Source organism: Colletotrichum chrysophilum, assembly GCF_026319265.1.
Source record: "Colletotrichum chrysophilum strain AFK26 chromosome Unknown scaffold_3, whole genome shotgun sequence".
Classification (NCBI taxonomy): domain Eukaryota; kingdom Fungi; phylum Ascomycota; class Sordariomycetes; order Glomerellales; family Glomerellaceae; genus Colletotrichum; species Colletotrichum chrysophilum.
Genome location: NW_026517290.1, coordinates 156,779 through 174,917, shown reverse-complemented (window position 1 = coordinate 174,917; position 18,139 = coordinate 156,779). Strand labels below are relative to the sequence as shown.

General features: G+C 56.5%; 3 protein-coding genes across 3 annotated transcripts; all 3 read right to left on the bottom strand.

Annotated features, from left to right (window-relative positions):
- Positions 1-361: 361 nt before the first annotated feature.
- Positions 362-1,894, bottom strand: COL26b_000713 (uncharacterized protein; the record flags this gene model as incomplete). Its single annotated transcript, XM_053173678.1, has 1 exon — positions 362-1,894. The coding sequence occupies one exon, from the start codon at positions 1,892-1,894 to the stop codon at positions 362-364; it is 1,533 nt and encodes a 510-aa protein (XP_053042235.1).
- A 1,225-nt stretch (positions 1,895-3,119) lies between these two features.
- Positions 3,120-5,306, bottom strand: COL26b_000712 (uncharacterized protein; the record flags this gene model as incomplete). The annotated part of the gene is made up of 1 exon (XM_053173677.1): positions 3,120-5,306. The coding sequence occupies one exon, from the start codon at positions 5,304-5,306 to the stop codon at positions 3,120-3,122; it is 2,187 nt and encodes a 728-aa protein (XP_053042234.1).
- Positions 5,307-10,767: 5,461 nt separating this feature from the next.
- COL26b_000711 (uncharacterized protein) lies at positions 10,768-13,256 on the bottom strand (the record flags this gene model as incomplete). Its single annotated transcript, XM_053173676.1, has 2 exons — positions 10,768-10,868; positions 10,922-13,256. 2 exons carry the CDS (start codon positions 13,254-13,256, stop codon positions 10,768-10,770), a joined length of 2,436 nt encoding a protein of 811 aa, XP_053042233.1.
- Between the last annotated feature and the right edge of the window lie 4,883 nt (positions 13,257-18,139).

Genomic DNA, 18,139 nt, shown 5'->3' with positions numbered 1-18,139 from the left:
CAGCTGCATTTCTTGTGTGCTCAATGTCTCCTATCGAAGGCGATAGTAGTAACGACAATCATAAGCACGGAGACGGGGGACGGGGACGGGGACGGGGGCAATAACGACAAAAACGGCAACGACAACGAAGGCAAGGTAGAGTTATAGCCACAGAAAACTCAATAGCTCTAGCACGGGGAAAGACGGCGGTCTCATATATTCCACGGTATCACTGAACTACTACTGTTTTAGTAATGCCTTCTCCCGAAAACGCCTCGTGGATGCACCTAGACTCCAGCATAATTTCAAAGCTGTCACACCGCTGATAGACAAACACTCAATCTAATGATTCAAACATCTCCTCGCTTGCATCCTTGGGTGCTCAATCGTCTGACTCATCTCTCTTCCTCTTCCGCGACTCGCTCTGACCACGACTGGCCAAGATCTCGTGGAACCGCGTCAGCACACGCTCTTTAAGACCTCCATGGTTGGGATCGATGTGCGCTGCTGAAAGACTATGAGTAGCGACCACCCGAGCAAGCGCGGCTCTGCGTTCAAGCCCCAGCTCCTTCAATTCTGGGGGGACATCCGTTATGACTTGTTCGAGAACCTGCCACAAAGCAGATCGACGATAGTGCCGGGCCTGTAAATCCTTGGCCATAATCTGATGTCTAAAGTATCCGAACATCGGGGTGATCACGCTGCTAGCCTTCGGGGGAGGTCGGCTTGGAATAGCTGGGAGACTGCAATCAGGGAATCCGCGAGTTCCTCCTTTGGCAATGAACGCGAAGGCATTTATCAAGCGGCTATTCCTGCCCCCCTTAACGTCTCTCTCAACATCTCTCAACTCTTCCCAAGTAAGATAGCGGCGTTGCTCCTTTGGTTCATCCATGAGCCCGAACTGCCTCAACATCCATGCGTCGAGCTTAAATCTGTTCTCGTAGCACCAGTCGACATCATACCAGCCGTCGAGAAATTCGAAGTCGTTGTGTGTAAATCGGTCAAACGGATGGAGAGGCTTGTCACCTCGTCGCGTGGACCGCACTTCGGTGTGCAGAGTAGCGAGCAGCACCGCCTGCGGTGTCTCCAGACGCTCTCCACGACGTCGAAAAACCACCATGACGTCTGGGGCGTCTAACATTGTTTGCCGTGCGCCACGGTGCTCATTAGTGACGACGCCGTGCGTGAGCTGCATCGTGATCTCATGGCGAACTTGGTAACTGGGGTCAACCATGATTACTCCGCCATCGGTTGCAGCACGTAAGACTGGGTTCGGACGTACAGTGAGCCTGCCGACTCCCTCATCATCTTCTTCGCGTTCGCACAATCCGCGAATGCTCTCGCCCTCGAGATGCTCCCTGAGTATAACACCGATATATCTTTTATATCCGGGAAGGTTCGCCGCACTATCGTACACCTCCAAGACCCATGCGCCACAGTATTCAGGGTTAATGGTTCCAAACCCGGTTGCAGTAGACTTGTGAAGGTGTTCGAGGGCAGCAGTCCGGCGACTAAGATGCCAGTCGGCCATGGCAGAGTCTCCGTAGCAAACTGCATCAACGACTATGGCCACGATGCATTGCTTTTTGTTGCCAAATACGGGAATAGGCGAATATCCAAGGTTTGTGCGAGGGGCCTCGTCGACCTTGCAAAGGAGGATTTGCCGGTCCTCCTTCGCTCCGCCAGAGATCGTTCCAACAATATTGAGTTTTAGTAGTTGGTCATCCTCGTACTGAATGGTCGGATCGAAGTTGGTAGGCTGCTGAGCGGTCAATTCTTCGAACGAGCGGCCGTCGGGTGTCGTTTCGTTGCGCTTGTGAGAATTGGGGGCACCAGGGTTCGGGAAAGGCCGAAGTATCATGTTGTTACCTGCGGTATACTTCGCAAGCGCATCGTGCAACTTGGCGGACACCATGATGATGCTATTGCCAACACACGTGAATGAAAATGTCGGTCTGTGTCCAGCAGGAGGTGAGAGATGTCTGCCAAAATCCGAGGCAGGGAAAACTAAAGAAATACCCATACACTCTGACCGCACAAGGTGCAAACGAACCGTACCTTGGGCATCCACCCTTGGGTTGTAGCGCCACGCAGAGAGAAATTCAGGTGAAAGTTTAAACACTATCAGTTGAGAAAATGCGCACTCGAAAATTCCACTACTGGATCCCTCGAAAAGACGGAAGATAAGTGTTCTCCGACCTGGCGTTGCAGAAGACAATAGTAGCAAACAAAACGAACCCACAGACCACGCAAACGAAAAGAACCAGCAGAAGAGCGCGCAGTACTAGGAAACCTGCTATTGTATAATAAACTCGTTTCCGCCAACTGGAGCCAGCATCAGGCTGTCATTTGACACCACCTCCGTCACACCTGTTTAGCTTGACAACACTTGATCCGATGAAGGGATTTCTGCCGTAGGCACGAGAGACACGAGAAAGAGAAGTCTCCAGGTTTGGGATGGGGAAGATGGAACAAACGAGAACTGAGAAGATGAGATCTTGACAACTAGAAAGGACGCATGTCCGACACGGGAAATAGCCACAAGGACTCGCGACCGCTTGAGCGCCCGCTTCTGAGGAAAGTAGGGTCAATCTTGCCCAACATATTGTGCCTTCCCGGGTCTTATACTCCCACCCCTTGTCTTCCAGCTTTGGATGTCGGTGTCGCTGGCCTTCATCCTTAGCTAATTGACGGCAGAATCACCGCCTCATTGAACGAGCGGAGGTTCATTTCCAGCAGAGATGCGTCCATGTAATCATTGAAGGATATTCATGCCGCGGGGGGTCCTGCATCGTAAATTCGAACCCATCCGGCCACTTGACTAGTGTCCTACCTCAACACAAGACTGCGAAACGAAGCAGCCCAAATACCTGGAGCAAGAGCAAGCACAAGTCTTCCTACCACTGACAGCTCCGTGTCAAAAGGCGTGACCGGGACGCCACTACCTAGCGTAACAGCCAGGCAGATTGCAGTGGCCTTGCAGCCAGAGTACAGAGCATGGCCAGAGACTGTGTGTAGATAGAATAATCGCTGGTGAATTCCAAGGTATCGCTGAATTAGTACTGCTGAGCTTCAATCATACCTGCCCCCGTAAACGCCTCGAAGATGCACCATAAACGCCATGGCAGCACGTTAAAGCCTCACTTCTTGGCTCTCCGCTTGCCCTTCTTCGCAACGCTAACGCTGCCTTCAGCGACCTCACCAGCCTCGAGCTGGCCCTCGTTCTCCAGTTCCTTGAGCTTCTCCTGCCCAGAAATAAACATGGTCAAGTCCCGATTCATCTCCTCCAAATCCGCAATCTGCAACTTGTACTCGCCGTCCTTCTTCTTCAACGCCTCGAGCTCGGTGTTGTTGTGCTCCACGCGCTTCATCAGCCCCTGAGTGACCTCCTTTTCTTCTTGTAGAGCCTTGCCGAGGTTTCGTGCGAGTTCCTGCGACTTGGTGGCTTTGTTTCTGTCTCGCTCTGCGTCCCGTTCTAGCTGTGGGATGACTTGTGTCTTGAGACGATTGAGTTCTGTCTTGAGAGTCGCGTTCTCTTCCAGCGCGGCTGAAGCCTGTGCGGAGGCGGATTCTGCCGTTGCGGCGGCCTTTGACGCCTTGTCCGCCACCTTGCTGAGCATCTCCTCAAAGTACACCCGCTGCGACTCAAGTTGGCTCGTGAGAAGGTGGGTGTACTCCAGACCGATGTTATCCAACTTTGCCCGCGGCACTACATCCTCGTAGCCTCCTTCCGGTCGGTGGTGCTGTCCATTGCTACCTGGCAGCTCAACGACCTTGCCGTCGCCCTTGTCGCGGATGAGGCGATGGACCCAGGTATCGCCCGCATAATCCCAGACATGCTGCGTCTCGAGCTCAAGCGCGAAGCTGTGTGCCGTCTCTTTCCAGTGATCTTTTGCGTGACCACCTTTGTATCTACCGCAGCCGACGTTTCCGCAAATGAGGCAGATCCAGAGGTCGTCTGGTGAGTCGCATGAACTACAGAGATTTGACACGGAGGAACCAAACGGTTGGGTATACGGGTTCGACGGGTCGTATGTGGTTTCAGGGTTCGTGTGTCTGCAGACGGGACATCCTGAGCCCTTCCAGTTCTGGAGACAGTTGCAGTGGAAGACGTGCTGGCAGGGGATCGTCATGAGACCGGTTGTATCGTCCATACGTTCTAAGCACACCGGGCAAGTAGGTAATTCGACGAGGTTTGGTGTAGGGGGAGGGAAGGGTTTGAGGCTGCTCGACGCGGCGACAGAAGAGGACGGTGTAAACGGATCGTGGTTGAGGTCGGGGAACGTGCGGTTTTCTTTTGTCGGCGTCTCAAAAGTGATAGACTTGACGAACACGACGTGACAAACCTGGGCCTGGAACATATTAGTACGACCGCCACGTCCTATGCCGATATGACTACTCACTTCCATGCTGTTGAAGACCTTGCCGTCAAACTCCCTCTGCCACTTCCGCGCGCGCTCACTGTTGCGGAACTTGAGGAGGACCAGATACCGGTTCATCCTGGCGGTCATGACCATCCGGTAATGGCTGATGTCGTTCCGCCATTTTTCACCCACGTATCCTAGGAAATCTCCAGGTGTGAGGTAGCTCGGCACTGCCGGTATGCAGAGGGTTGTGCAGTCTACCTCTTTGACTCCATCGTCTTCTGACGGGTCAAGACCCAACTCTGGCGTCTCCTCCTCCTCGCGATAGAAGTGTACCACGCCCCAGCCAACCTCCGTGTTCTTCGTCTCTAGCGGCACGTACTTCGCCTTCGTTGACGTCCCCGCGAACGTGGGGCCCACGCCGAGCGCCGCCGACGAGCTGGCCGCTTCCGCCGTCATTTGCTCTCGCTGACGCTCGTCGTGCAAGTCGATGCTCTGTATGCTCAGCTGCCCAAATCTCCAGTCTCTAACAGCCGTTTCAGGCCGTATCGCGGCGGACGATGGCGGAGGTGGAAAGCTCTGGGTGCGCGCTCTCCACTGCCTTTCGGTCAACCGTTCGAGGTTTCCACCACTGTCCTCCTTTACAGGTGTTCTCGAGGGGCCGCAGTCAATCAGGCCAGCGTTGCCGGAGGTATTATGCGCTTGCGTGTTCGATCGGTAGGTGTCGGCGGGAAGGGGTGTTTCGTATGACTGCAACGGCGAGGGTTGCGGTCTGTGAACGTAGGATTTCTTCGCGGATTTCCTAGAATGTGTCGGAAGCTCGTCGAAGATGTCGATCCCTTTCGGCGGAAGCCAAACTTCTTTGCCAGCCGAAGAAGTATGTGTCTTGCCTTTAGATTGGCCGTCCGTTGGGCTGGGAGTCGGGTAGAGCTCAAATTTCAAGTGGTAAAAGAAGGACCGCATAGCCTTTCGCAACCCTGCGGGCTGACGCTCGTCTGTGGGTGCTGTCGTAGTGGCCGGCGTGCAAATCGGCTAGCAAGTGATGGTATAGAAACGAATTGTACTATGGAGGTAGAACGATTGTCACCGAAGCACTTCGTAAGGTTTGCTTAAGCTGCTCATAACAACGAGTGGACGGGGGTGTATTTCGGAGGAATAATTTAGGTGCAGGGTCTCTGTGGAAGGTGTTCCCCCACAATGGAACCCCACCGCGGGCACGGGTCCACTGGTCACGTCACTGATAAGGCGCCTGCGTTTCGCGGCCGAATCAAAGCGGTGCTGGACTGTCACTGCAGGCGCTGTGTTTCTTTTTCCCGATGGATACAGAACCGATCTAAAAGTAAGAAAGCTGCAGCGATGAAGACTACAACGATGGCAAATGGAGGTGACTGGCGACCACAGCACACGATAATAGACGCTAGAGACGGACGATGATAACGGGTAACGGATAACGGTAACGGACGACAGTGACGTTGAAAGACTACAGTGACAGGCGACAGTGTTAGACAATAGTGACGGACGAGGGTGATGGACGAGGGTGACGGACGAGGGTGACGGACGCGGGTGATAGATGACGATAGTGACAGACGACAATGATAGCAGACGACGAAGCAGGACGACGAAGCAGGACGACGATGACGGATGATGACGGGCAACAAGGGCGAAGACGACAACAGATATAGACATCACGAGAGGGGACGAAGCTGCGCGACGAAGCAGAACGAAGACGCAAGAAGACGACGCAGGACGACGGCGGACAACGATGACGGACGATAAGAAGGGCAAGGACGACGACAATGGATACAGACATCACGAGAGGGGACAAATGTAGACTTCAATGGTCTGTATTGGCGCTATTGAGCGCATGGTGCCTGATTTACCAGGCCCTAACTAAGATATCATCATGCCAATGCCGTAACCCATAACCCATGAACGCCGGTGAGGAAAGAGCCGCCGCTTACTGGCCTCCACGGAGGCGAAGCACCAAGTGGAGGGTCGACTCCTTCTGAATGTTGTAGTCGGAGAGGGTGCGGCCGTCCTCAAGCTGCTTACCAGCAAAGATAAGACGCTGCTGGTCGGGGGGGATGCCCTCCTTGTCCTGGATCTTGGACTTGACGTTGTCGATTGTGTCTGACGACTCCACCTCCAAGGTAATCGTCTTGCCGGTCAGGGTCTTCACGAAAATCTGCATACCTCCGCGAAGGCGAAGGACCAAGTGAAGGGTAGACTCCTTCTGAATATTGTAGTCGGAGAGGGTACGACCGTCCTCGAGCTGCTTGCCAGCGAAGATGAGACGCTGCTGGTCGGGGGGGATGCCCTCCTTATCCTGGATCTTGGACTTGACGTTGTCGATAGTGTCGCTAGACTCCACCTCGAGGGTGATGGTCTTGCCAGTGAGAGTCTTGACAACTGGGAATTGTTAGTACGGTACTGGGTGGTGTAGGGTCAAGGAAGTCGGTTACTTACAGATCTGCATGCCACCGCGGAGACGGAGAACCAAGTGAAGGGTAGATTCCTTCTGGATGTTGTAATCAGACAAGGTGCGGCCATCCTCAAGCTGCTTGCCAGCGAAAATAAGACGTTGCTGGTCGGGGGGGATGCCCTCCTTATCCTGGATCTTAGACTTCACATTGTCGATGGTATCGGAAGACTCGACCTCGAGGGTGATGGTCTTGCCAGTGAGGGTCTTGACGAAGATCTGCATGATGGCAACTTCTGAGTGGTTGTGATGTGATTGATGTAACTGATGGTGGATGTAGAAGTTGTCGCTGATGGACGAGTGCTTGTGTGGGATGGAAGGCGGATGAATGTAGGAAGAGGAATAAGCGTGGTGGAGGAGAGGTTGAAGCAGTTAAATAGTAGGAGGCAGAGGAGATACTGGGCAGGCAGGAGGCGGGTGGTGACTGACCGCGGCGAACGCAAGGTAAGGGAAGGCAGTGGGGGGCGCAGGCGCAGGTGGAGAACCAACCTGGAAGGTACCTTACTGCGTCCTTACCTGACGGTTATGCGGTGCACTGAGGCAGTACGGATATGCCTTGTGTCCTTGTCTGGGGGAATGGCGAATGATTCATCAGCAAGCAAGAGCGCTAAGGTAGGCAGGAGCAAGCCGGAACCCTCCAGAACCAAGTGGACCAGGAGGGTGCGGGAGGTAGCCAGTACCTTCCAGTCAGGCATGGACGGGTGCTGATTTCATGTACTCGCCACTTCTTATCTGCGCTATCGGGCCACCTCTCCCGCCGACCTGGAAAGGCTGGAACCCAGTTCTGCTGTGCCTGATGTCTCAGTTCGCAGCGCTGGACCTGCCGCTGGCCACTGACCACGACGGTTGGCCACTCGCCATCGCCGCTTCTTTGATCAGATGGCCTCACTCATGCCGCCGTAGCCCCGAGACGCCATTCGACGAGTGGCTGCCGAGAGATCAAAGATCTGTTGTTTGTGATCAATGGCAGTTGCGAGATGCGAATCTTCAAAGAACTGGGAGGCGGGAGCGAGCTCGGGGGCCCGTCGGCAAGAACGTCTCGCGCAGGAGGGAGCCACTGTTTACTGTTTCCCCGGAGCCTTAAGCGTTAGGCAGTCTGTCACCGATGGGTCGCCGCCCCATCGCAACTCGCAACCCCTGCACCTGCTCCGCCTCTGCCGTCCACCTCGGACTGTCTTCGTCAGTCGTCATCGCAGACGACTCAGTCATGGCTGAGAAGCGTCGCCGAGAGCATTCACGGAGTAGGTCACCACAGCTGGAGGCTGGAATGTTTTCCCCCACGGAAGAACCAACCTGCCAGACCGAGAAGGCGGGCGGTTAAACAACTGGCTGTCTTCGTTCTCGACGCTGGGCTAGGAACGTGTCTCACCCAACCGCACCGAGAACACCACCTTGACGATGGATGGCTCAAACTCAACCAACTCACAGACGCCAGACCGACTCAAGGCCACACACTACCATCCAGGCACTGACAATGTGAATGCAGTGGCGCCCCACCCGCCACCCGGATGCCGGCCATTTTCAGAAACACGGCGACGCCTGACTGGCAAAGCGCGTGCAATGTGTCACTACCACCACCTTAATCGCCACTCGAGAGCCTCCAGTCAATCTTTTCCTCGTCCGAAGAATCGCCTGCCAATCCCCCGATGCCTCTAAAGCTTCTCTGGACCTCATCGCTTACCTCTTCCAACGACTCCATCGGTTGTCCGTCTGCCTGCGTTGGCCTCGCCCAAGATGGCTTCATTTCCACATCTCAGCGCGCCCGCGGTCGCCGAACAGTCACACCAGACCCCGACAGCTCACCCCGGTATCGCTATCGCTGGACCCCCGCATTTTAGCGCATGATGACGCCAGACGTCATTCCTCCCAACCTCTTGAGCGCCCGACCCTGATTTTACCATCGTTCGAGACCGACCGACAAACTGCAACCTCTTCGGCCTGCCTGCCCAACAATGTCCTTTGAATAAATTACCCGGGAGGAATGGGTGTGTGAAGCAATGTCTCTTTCACTGTTTCGGGAGCAAGCCACATGGATCATGGCAGGACGAGACCGATCAGATCCAGTCGAGAATGCTCCCCAGTGACGCATTCGTTTTGTCGGAGAAACGAGACAGAGGGATTGCGACATCGCCATTTCGACGCTCGGCCCTCGTCACGACGACTCACGGTCGGCGCCAGAGCCCGTATTGGGCAGCCGACCGACATCGTGGCACCAAAGTGCGAACGTGGCAGACTGGCAGTTCATGTCTGCAGCAGACGAACACCACCAACTGCACTCCTCGCAGCCAGCCACCGTCTTATTGGTTTGGCCTCAACGTGCCAAACCGCCAGCGCTGTCTCTGATTTGCTCCGATAAGGGTCCCCCTCCCCGACTTAACCCCGCAGGCGTTCGCGTTCTTGCGGTCAGCAGGCCATGAAGGTCAGTCAATAGTTCCAACTCAATGTCGACAGAAGTCAAAAAAATTGTTCAACGGGCGGAGATCCCGTGAGCGTCCCTGGAAACAATTCCGCGACCGGCATGGGGAGCTCAGTCAGCAGCAGTTGTCCGAATCGCATCAACCAGTGCACCGTCGGGAAGATTCGCCGTTACAGTCGGAGCAATAGACCAGGACCTCTATGATCAACGGCGAGGCCAATTGACTGAGGATCCAGGAGCCAATCTAGCCTTGGAAAGCCTAATGTTGTCCTTAGATTCACAGCGTTACTTTCAAGGGCTGTGTTGACTGCAAGGGTCCCGCTAGATCAGGCCACGTGCCAGACACTGCGAGACAAGCTGCACGACCATCGTGAACCGCAGTATATGCTCAGTGGTTCGATAGAACCTATGCGGCGGCCATGAGAGCGTTGACAGCAACAAGCAATCTCAGGCATCTCCCTACAGCGCTTTCTGCTCTCCGCTACTCTCAAGATTGGGGCCTCTCAGTTCCTGGGACCACTAGACCTGTCTGTGAAGACATGGGCCTGGCGACCTGGCCCGTAATTGCGGGTTGGCTCACCGCTTCAACGCATCGTGAAGGGGGGTGATTGCGGTCAACTTCGTAGAGTATAAAGGGCGTATCGTCTGCCCGTCCCGTCCATGTCCGAATGCAACCTGCCAGGCCCTCGCTCCTCGGACCGAGCAGATTGGCACAAGACGTGGCTGTTCTGACTTGCTTGGTCAGTGACGCTGGTGTTGGGTGCTACCGTCCTGCTCTTCAAGCCTGGAGAGACCGCCGCGGCGAAGGTCATCTCTTGTTGTCTCGCTGGCTGTCACAGCCGCGTCAGGACACGTGTCCGCATGGCGTGGTCGACAAACAGGCCAAGAGACAACGAGGAACTCACGTTGGTTGCTTCAAGGTGTAACTGATGTGAAGGGCAAGAAACAATCTCTTCGATATATCGAATTTTGGCCTAACTACAACGGACATAAAAATGCCGAACCTATTCGGCCAAACAGAGCCTCTCCAAAAATTCTAGAAGGCGTTTTCATCCAAAACGGTCCCTTCTGCCACCCAGTAATTCCAAAAATGCATATCGTAATCGTCTATGCTATGCTGTTTCATTTCCGTGCCTGTCGTGCCGGCATAATCGTCTCCGTTAAATTTGGTAAACAACAAAAAATATTCTTTATAGCGCATTTGTCGCGTCTCTCTTCGCCGCAGCGCAGCCGTCTAGCCAACGCGCAACTCCAGACCTCTCCACCACGTTGAAAGCTTCGAGTCATACATTCGTAATGAATCATGAAAAAGGGTCGTAAACACATCGAGACGAATCGTGTTGAGAGGTGACCAGCCGCAAAAAGAAGTGAAGTCAGAGGATGTGTGTGTGTGTGTGTCTGAGGGAGATCATGTGTAGTGTCTCGTTCAACGCCGTCGCTGTGACCCGTAACATAGGAAACAATGCCCACCCGGGGGCTTTTAAATGACCTTCCGAGAAACATATATCGCAAATTATGACACAAGATGGTTAGTTGGCGCGGATGACCAACTTCGACAGGAACTTGTTGGACAAGCAGTCAAAGTCGTTGCGGTCAAAGGTGGCCTCGGGGCGAGTGCGCAAGTACGACTCTGTGGCGGGGTTAGTATCGTCGCTTTTGGATGCCTAGTGTGATGAGACTTACCATGCTTGATGACGTGCTCGCGGACCTCAGTCATGGCCTCGCAGACGGCGACGTTGTTGTTCAACAGGTGGCCGTGCTTGGAGGTGTCCCAGTCCATGAAGGCGGGCAGCTTCTGGGAGATGGCGTGGAACAGGCCGACAATGACACCGACGGGAGTGGTCTCCATGTCGCTGCAGAACTTGTTGACGGCAGCGGGATCGGGCACGCGGTAGTGGCAGTCGAACTGCATCTCCTCCCAGACGGCAAGCAGGATGGAAGCCAGCATGAAGATGGTGGGCCAGTTCTTGAGGCGCTCACCGCTGTAGACACTGGAGTACAGGGCAGAGAGCTCCTCAAGAATCTCCTTCTGCAGCTCACGCCACATGTCGGCCATGGCGCACTTGATCTGGAAGTTGATCATGACGGGGGCGACGGTCCGGCCGTAGTACTTGGAGTCCTCGTCGTCGATCTGGCCGTCAAGGCTGACCTCCTCGCCCTGGTTCTCAACAAGGGTGATGTGAAGAGTGAGGTTGTAAGCCAGGACAAGCTTGAGAGCCTTGCGGATGACAGGCATGCGCTCCTTGACGTAGTAGCGGTGAGCGGTCTTCAGGATCTCAGTGATGAAGGGGGTTCCCTCAAAGTGGTCCTCAATGAAGTCCTCAAAGCCGCCGTCAATGTGCTTGTCGAGGTAGTCGGACAGAGCCTCGACGGAAACGCCCTTGGCACCGACGTCAAGGTTACCAGTGCGGAGCTCAAAGTCGATGGGCTCCTGGTCGGTGAGGCAAGACTCAACCCAGTCGGCCTGGAAGCAGCTGTCGTCGGCGACAAAGACCTCGCGGACGTAGACAGGGAGGGCAAAGCCATAGCCGTGAGTGATCCACATGAGAGTCTCGCTCTGGGCAAAGCCCTTGACGTTGTAGACGGAGACGCCACGGCCAAGGTGACGCTCATAGTCGGCCTTCCAGTCCTTCATGAAGTAACCAATGTCCTTGATGTCAATGCGAGTGCAAGGAACCTGCCACAGGCGGGCGTGAGAAGGCTGGCAACCAGCGCAAGGCTCGCCCTTGTCGCAGGTCTTCTTGAGGAACTTGCAGCGGAGGCAAGCACGGAGCTTCCTGATCTCGCTGGCCTGCTTGCGCTGCTCAGGCAGGAGAGGACCCTTTCTGCGGCCAACCTTCTTGACCTCGGAGCCGTCCTTCTTACCGGTGGAGGTGCGGCGGATGACGGCCTTGGTAGACTTGGCAGTGACGGGGCTCCGTCTCTGGCCCGAGTTCCTCCGGGCGCTGACAATGGGAGGCGAGGTGGCACCGGAGCCGCTGGCGGGCGTAGGCCGGGTCGGGGTGGTGGTCGTCGTCGTCTTGATGGGCATCGGAGCAACGGCGGACGCAGGGCTGACTGTGTCGTGGTTGTGAGCGTGGTTGTGGTTGTCGCCGAAGCAGTTGCGGTGGGATCCTGCGTCGACATATCCATCGGATTCGGGGGAGAAGGGCGAGATGGGGAACGGGGGAATCTCCTCATAGCTGCCGAGCTCAAACGAGTTGGCTCCATCCGACGAGTCCGAGTTGGTTCGCAGATGCAACGTCTGGCTGGGGTTGAAAATTGCCGCGTTGGGCTGGGGCTGCTGGAAGTGGTCAAAGCCGGCACCGGAACCCTGCTCGACAACCATTGACCATCCCTCTCCGTTGCTAGAGCTAGGCAGAGACAGAACCTCGAGGAAAGTACCGGTGGGCGAGTTGCTGCCGATGCTGTGGGAGAGACCCTCAATCTGCAGAGCGGAAGCGGCGGCCTGAATGTCGTGCCAGCTCTCCATACCCATGTTCCAGTTCATGGCGGGAACAGTCTCGTCCATAGGCGGCATGGTGTTGAAAGCGGATGCGAGCTGGAAGTTTGCGGCCAAAGCTTGAGTCGTCGCGGGGAGGAAGTCGATGGTATTCGCCTGGAAACCCGGGGCGTAGGGGTTGTAGGTGACGGGCATGTAGGCATCGGAGACGAACTGGGAAAAGTCCTGGACGGGGATGTGAGGCTGTTGCTGCTGCTGGTGCTGGTGTTGCTGAAGAGCCCAGTCGGTCAAGGAGTTGACGGGTTGCTGGTAGGGGGAGTGATGGGAGTGCTGGCTGAGAGGCGAGGAGCTGTGGGAAGGCGAGTGTGCTTGCTGGTCTTCGGGAGGACTCGAGACAGCGGGATTCGAGGCCATATCGAGAGGAATGGGCCAGATCCTTTGGGCGGGCATGTTTGCGACGCTCTGGGGGCTGTTTTGCGAGGAGGGGATTTGGGAGGCGTAGGAGAATCGGTCCCGCTGGTCGAACGAGGAGAGGTCGAGGAGGTCGCCTCCACTCGAATCGAAGTTGACGTTCATGATGGGTTGGGCTGGGCGGCTGGTATCAGTCGTTCGAAAAGATCGAACGGGTAGGTGTAAGTCGAGGAAACGGGACTTGGAGGAGTGATATGGGCTTGGACCCCAGGACACCGCTCTTTCGTCGGGGGCGTCTGGATGTGGATGGAGGAGTTGTCTGACCCTTTCTTCTGCGGAAGAAGGAGGTTTTGGGGGAGGAATGGTGTGGGCTGGATGGGATTCGGGTGGTCAGAAGGGCGAGAGAACAGGACGGGGCGCCCCAGATGCGGGCATGCGTGGGTGAAGAGGAAGGACGACGAGCCCGCGAAAGAAGCGGTGAGAGCTGTAGTCGAACGTCCAGCCCCGGCCGGGAGGAGGAGCCAATGAACGGGGCCGGTGCTCCTTCTGCAGCTGCACGAGTGTGGAGCGGGGGGGGCCGGGGTGGTTGCTCCAATGGAAGCTGCTGCGGCCGGTGGTGAGCTCTTGGGAGACTGGAGTTCACAGTGTTGGGGGGGGGTCTTGGGGGACGCATGGTGGGTTTAGGTGGAGGACGATGGAGGGGGGAGGCTTGTTCACGAGGGCCACTTTTTGCGACGGGGGCACCGGGGGGGTGGCAGACGGACGGTGGACGGGCCAATCACCAGCCGCCACCGTGCGAGGGAGACGGTGTCTCGAGGGAAGAAGCACCGTATTTTGCCGGGCGAGTCAACGGCCACCACAGTGGCAGACTGGCTGGCAGCAGCGAGTGGGCTGGCGGTTGCAAAACGTGTGTTAAACGTCGTGAATGGTACCAGGCCCAGACGGGCTTAGCGCCGACGGCTACTGAACGAAGAGCCCCCGTTGAAAATGGCTGGCGAGCCCAGTTGAAAAGCCCAGATATTGGACCAGACGGTGCGAGAGACGAGACTAACGGACGCTAAGGGACCCATCAGATGGAGTACGTACCCCAGCCATGGAAGCCGCGAAGCGACAATGGAAACGTTCTTTCCGCCTTTGGCGAGCTTCTGAGATGTGGTTCTGCCCTTTCCGCGGTCCACCGTCTACTGAGCCTCTTCCTCTAGGCTCCTACGAAGCGAGATGTCATGCTAATGCTCTCGCTCAAGACACTCGCGGTGGAAGAATCAAGCAAACATGACTTCCATCTTCCATCTCCGGAGGGATCGTGCAAGGTGACGATGCTGTACCTGTTGTGCGGCTGCTGCTGCTGTTGCAGTGGGTTGCAGCTAGCTGCTAGGTCCTTTCGTCGTCTTGCCTCGTCCTCGACCAAGTCTGGCTATCGTCTCACACACACAGTCGCACTCACACCCACGCGCACCCAACCAACCTGGTCACCACTCCCACCACCACCACCACCACCACCACCAGTGACGACCACCACCTGGCACCACCAATCCTGCCCCTCCTCCATTGCGCAACGCAGCTGGCAAACCACACTCGTCCCATCATCCACCCCGCGACTCATGGGCTTCGCGGCGAACACACACGCACACACAAGACATCCAATTATCCAAATAGCTCCACAGGCTACAGGCGCAGCTGTTGTCGTGCTGGCCTCTGTGTCGTCGACCTGTCCCTGGAATAAGACTCCAAGACCTCAGTTGCCTACCTGATCCAGCGCCCACATTCCAGAGCCCTCCTCGTGCCTGCAGCACGCTGCCCGCAGAGTCAATCGTTTAAAACAGGAGGTTCCGGATGGCGATCTGCTCTGGTCTGGTGGGCCTTTGGTCGTCTTCCTCGTCGTCCCTCTCTTTCCGAACCAGGCACGCCAGCAGCAAGGCCTTCTTTCAAGGGTTCAATCTCCAAGGCCTGCCAGGTACCAGTCGACCAGTTCAGACCCCGAGCTGCGCGAGCTGGGACCGAGCTACCTGGGCCTGGATGGAGCTGCTGGAGGAACATCGGCAGTTGCAGGAACCGACGACCGGTTCGGATACGCGACCAGAGTGAGGTACCTCGCGAACTCGCCCGCTCGCCCTGCAAACCGCACGCATACGCTACACACGCAGTCTGCAGGCCTCGCAGAGCCTGGACTGTATCTTTCGTGCGCCGCTGCTGCTGCACTGCTGCAAATCGACGGCGACCGCGATGGCGACTTCGCCTGCGACTGCCACCGTCTGTCCATCTTGCCTCTCGCTTCACGCTGCTGCAGCCGCCACCACCGGCCATCTCTACTACGCAGTAGCGGTTGTCACCAAAATTCGTCCGGCATCATGCATTCATCACGCTGACGAGGTTCCCCCCGATCACCAGCGGCACCTGTGCGTGCGCAGGACCGCAGACGGCGGCTAGCCCCGAGGCATTGGTCTGTTCTTGTGCGACGACACGGACGAGACAGCCCACGGACGTTGGCCGGCGCCTGGCCAAGGCTCTGCTCTGCTCTACCTACTTAGTAGTACTCTACTGAGGTGATCAGCAATCGACCGTGCTCGCTACCGTACTACACACCATTCACCATTCACAGTTACGTGCTGTGGCCTGGTGGCTGTCGCCGCTGCGGTGCAACCGCGACAACATGTGTGGACTGTGGACTGTGGACGTGTGCGCCATGCACCAGAGACAACGCACAGTGCAACGGCGCGGGAAAACATGCCCACGGCTGCTGCTGCTGCTTCGTCAAAACGGGGGAAACGATCAGCTCACACGGCACTGGATCGGCTGTCAGCGGCCAACTCTATCTGCACCTCCCGTCAACGGCACATCGGCCATCCCCTCTCACCTGTCAGTCAGCCTCCGCCCAGGGTCCAGTCCTGGAGCCCACTACCCGTAACGTCCGTATTGCCAGCGTTTTCAAAGAGTGGGATGATTGATTCCAGAACTGGGTCAATCGACTCAGGGAAAAACACGCACTATGGATATAATGCTATTGTTGCCATGTTTCCTCAAGCGGCAACACCGACTACAAGCGTCCAAAGAGGACAACTGCCCGCTAGCAGCCTCGGTCGTTTGCTAAACCCTCGCCCGCGGGGAGAGAAAAACCTGGCTTCCCACTGCTCCCAACATGGTGCCAAGGCGACAGTGGCTGGGGGAGAGTCAGGACGGACCACAACTTCTCACCAGACCCTTCGGAGTTTTCAAGCCGCCCCCTACCACCGCAGAAACAGAGCCCCACGAACAAGGACCAGAGCCAGCCATTGAGAGGACACCTGTTGCGCTAGCCTTCGATCGCAAGTTGCCGCAGATCTGCCATGGCAGCATTGGCAAACGCAAGGATGAAAATCTTCTCGTACGGGCTCCAGTCGATTCTGGGTCTGGAGCCCAGACGCCTGCACCTGCCGTGGTAGTGGACGGATACCTCATGCGAGTACCTACTTGATGCCCGCAAGACGCCAGACGACGCAACCCAAGAGACGACAGCGCCGCCCTCGCGCTTGTGGTAGCCGGCTCAACAAAACCACCATCCTCACCACCACCGCCCCTTGTACACTCCCGTACAAACTTGTTTGTCGTGTACCCCTCGACCGATAGACCACAGACGGGCCCTACCTTCGCGGTCCTCGCCCCAGTCCCCGCTGCAGATAGACGATGCCACTATTGGCATTGGCTCAACAGGCCCTGCCTTGCTTGCTCGCCACAGGTGTCGCTCTCACCACGACGGCGACGCAAACTTCAGAACTGATGTTTCCGGCGCGCCTGTCTCCCCACAGACGTGGGGACGACGTGCATCCGATTTCTCCTCTTTGCAGACCCCGCCTGTTGCTGGGCTCAGGCATCTGAGCCTCGACAACGACGACTCCTGCATTGTTATTGTTGGTTTGCATCAGCCGGGCTATTTTCGAATGCAACGATGCCCTCGTCCTTGGCCGTCCCTCGAATTTAGATGCCTGGCCGAGTATTGCGACCTGGCGATACGCCGCCGCCGCCTCGATACGGGTTACCAAGTCTACCGTTTGGTGGGGAATCTCTCGCGGGAATAGTTTCTTCCTGGCGGATTTCTGAATCATGTGTCCAGTGGTCCGACGGTTCGCTGTCACGGTTGTCACCCTCCCGGTGGTTGGCTGCAATCTTCAGTCTGAGCACGCGGTGGATCGCGGAGAGCCGGTGCAAAGACCATGGTGAGGCTTCAGCAGATCTCCCTCCTCTAGCTCGAACGACGATGAGGGGCACTGGGTGCACAGCCCGCAGCCTGTCAAACGAGCCAGTTGCAGATGACGAAACGGACAGTAGCACTCTGTAGTCTGTACAGGGTCCAGGCATCTTGCACGAAAAGACCGGACTTATCGCGCTGCAGCAGTGAGCGGCCAGCGGCCAGCAGCAGTTTAACACGACGCCCGATTCCCCACCCGTATCACGGATAATGTCTGAAGAGGGCCTCGCGATATTGCGAGACTGGCTAGCAATCAAGGTACATCCCGACCTCGACACACGCAACAATGTCCTTTGCCGTAACGGAGCGATCAACGTCGCAGGCGGGAGGTTCTTTTAGCCCTCGTTGCCGCGAGCGCACGTTTCCCTTATTGGCTTCGCCTGCAATTAAGGCACATCAGATCTACACCAAGATGGCCGTTCCCAGCTTCCCCTCCCTCCAATATGGGCGAAGACTACGACGACATCCAGACCCTGCACCCTGCGTCGTTTTTCGGATAGTGGACGGACAAGACGATAGTTGATCCGGTGTGCCCACCCCGAGAGCTGCCATTCTGGACGACGATTCGTGCCACCTTCCAGCTCTCGGCAGCCTGCAGTCAAGGCATGAAAAATGGCACATCATCTTGCATACTCTACCTCTGACCCCAAGACGGTTTCTTATGAGTGCACTCGTCAGCGGTTGGCTGCTCCCCACGCCGGCCGCACGCTTGTTCGAGACCCAGAAAATCGAATTGGCGCGTGGTATGAAGCAGACATCCGCACAAGCCGACGTCGCACGAAGCCTAGAATCCCATGCTGCCAGATAGCTGTCTGTCTCGTCTGAG